Source organism: Coptis chinensis, chromosome 2, assembly GCF_015680905.1.
Source record: "Coptis chinensis isolate HL-2020 chromosome 2, ASM1568090v1, whole genome shotgun sequence".
In the NCBI taxonomy this organism is placed as follows: Eukaryota; Viridiplantae; Streptophyta; class Magnoliopsida; order Ranunculales; family Ranunculaceae; genus Coptis; species Coptis chinensis.
Genome location: NC_141457.1, coordinates 39867230 through 39869056, shown reverse-complemented (window position 1 = coordinate 39869056; position 1827 = coordinate 39867230). Strand labels below are relative to the sequence as shown.

General features: G+C 37.2%; 1 protein-coding gene across 1 annotated transcript; it reads left to right on the top strand.

Annotated features, from left to right (window-relative positions):
• Nucleotides 1–217: 217 nt before the first annotated feature.
• Nucleotides 218–1459, top strand: LOC147516014 (chloride channel protein CLC-a-like). The gene is made up of 4 exons (XM_086593133.1): nucleotides 218–266; nucleotides 359–554; nucleotides 683–815; nucleotides 1175–1459. Exons 1-4 carry the CDS (start codon nucleotides 218–220, stop codon nucleotides 1457–1459), a joined length of 663 nt encoding a protein of 220 aa, XP_086449259.1.
• Nucleotides 1460–1827: the final 368 nt, after the last annotated feature.

The following is a 1827-nucleotide window of genomic DNA, read 5'->3' as shown; positions in this document are numbered from 1 at the left end:
GGGGTGTCATGTTTTATTTTTTTGGTTTAGTGGAGAAATGAGTTTTGTTTATTTTTTAATTCCTAGTTACATGGATAATGATTCAAACCTGTGTAAAGACTCAACAAAAGCTCATTACATGGAAGGAGAAGAAACATAAGAAAATGACCCAGAAAGCAACTCTCTGCAGCAGCCACTTCTTAAGAAAAATAGAACACTCTCCTCCAACCCACTAGACATGGTTGGGTCTAAGGTCTCTCATATGGAGAGCTTGGACTATGAGTATGGTCATCTTATTCCATAAATCAATGCTAATATTCCTTCTTGTAATACTATCATGCTCAAATGATTCTTTTTCCTAATGCCCTTCTTGATGCAGGATCAATGAGAATGATCTCTTCAAGCATGATTGGAGGAGTCGATCAAGAATTGGCTTTCCTTATTTTCCTAAAATGGACATTGGCTTTCCTTATTGGCCTACTAACTGGGGCTATTGCCACCCTTATCAACCTTTCAATAGTGAACATTGCTGGATTCAAGCTTCTCGCAGTGGCTCATTTTGTTGAGGAGAAAAGGTGTGCATGCTTTCTGTATGATCAATATTATACTATTAACAAAGCTTTTTAGTAGGGTGTCAACAACTTCACTTTCTTTGTCTTTTTTATCTAGAAGTTTGAAATGTACATTTTGATGGTTGCTGCAGGTATCTCATGGGTTTCATATATTTCACTATGGCTAATCTTGTTCTCTCATTAGTAGGGGTTGTTCTTTGTGTGATGTTTGCGCCTACTACTGCAGGGTCAAGCATACCAGAGATTAAAACTTATCTCAACGGAGTTGACACACCTGACATGTTCGGTGCTCCTTAATTAGTTGTGAAGGTGAGTTAACCACTTCCTAGCTTGATTCAAGTTTCTGTCAGCAATTCACATTTCTGTCAGCAATTTCCAGATAGTGAAATGACTAAATCAAAATAATTTTAGTGGGCAAAAGTTCACCACTATGATAACTTCAGCTTTGTGTTTTGTAAAAGCAAGTTTCAGGAGTCCGAAACAACCTCAAACCTGATAAACAAGTACATTTTTATATATGGCTTAAGAAGAAATACACAGCAAAGGATATTGACATTAAATTCAAAAAATGGATAATTAGATAAAGATGATCTCAAAAAACCTTTTCTTACTCATCTTTGCAGATAATTGGAAACATTTATGCTGTCTCTGCTGGTCTAGATCTGGGAAAAGAAGGGCCACTGGTGCACATCAGTTCCTGCATTGCTTCCTTGCTAGGCCAAGGTGGACCAGACAAACACCGCTTAAAATGGCATTGGTTACGTTACTTCAATAACAACAGGGACCGTAGGGATCTGATTACATGTGGAGCAGCTTCAGGTGTTTGTGATGCTTTCCGCTCACCTGTAGGGGGTGTTCTGTTTGCCCTAGAAGAGGTAGTAACATGGTGGAGGAGGCCTGCTATGTGATATAGGGTGAGTGTTGTCTTAGATTTAATTTCATGCTTTTTAAATGTTAGTTTTAGTAAAACAATTTCCTTGTAAGTTATTGGGAATAGCTTTAGCAATACATTAAGGGCTGTTTGTTCAGTCTTAAATTTAAATTTTGCCTTGATATTGTTCTTATCTTAGCTTGAAGTCCTGTTTCTCCTTTGATCAGTCATGTGAGGCAAGCTTATTGTAGTCATGCAAGTCATAAACTATTCAATGTTTTTGAGCAGAGTACTTTAATTTTAGCATTTTGTTGTTATAATTATTTCTTTATGAATACATTCGCGCTTGTAGCATTTGAGTGGGAACCTGCAAGATGTAATTGGAGGGGAAAGAATGTAGTGTTA

Excerpts from the sequence above, each read along its gene's own strand:
- LOC147516014 (XM_086593133.1), top strand. The coding sequence starts at position 218 with ATGGTTGGGTCTAAGGTCTCTCATATGGAGAGCTTGGACTATGAGTAT. Across the intron at positions 555-682 it reads CATTTTGTTGAGGAGAAAAG|GTATCTCATGGGTTTCATAT; the intron begins GTGTGCATGCTT and ends TGGTTGCTGCAG. Across the intron at positions 816-1,174 it reads TTAAAACTTATCTCAACGGA|ATAATTGGAAACATTTATGC; the intron begins GTTGACACACCT and ends TCATCTTTGCAG.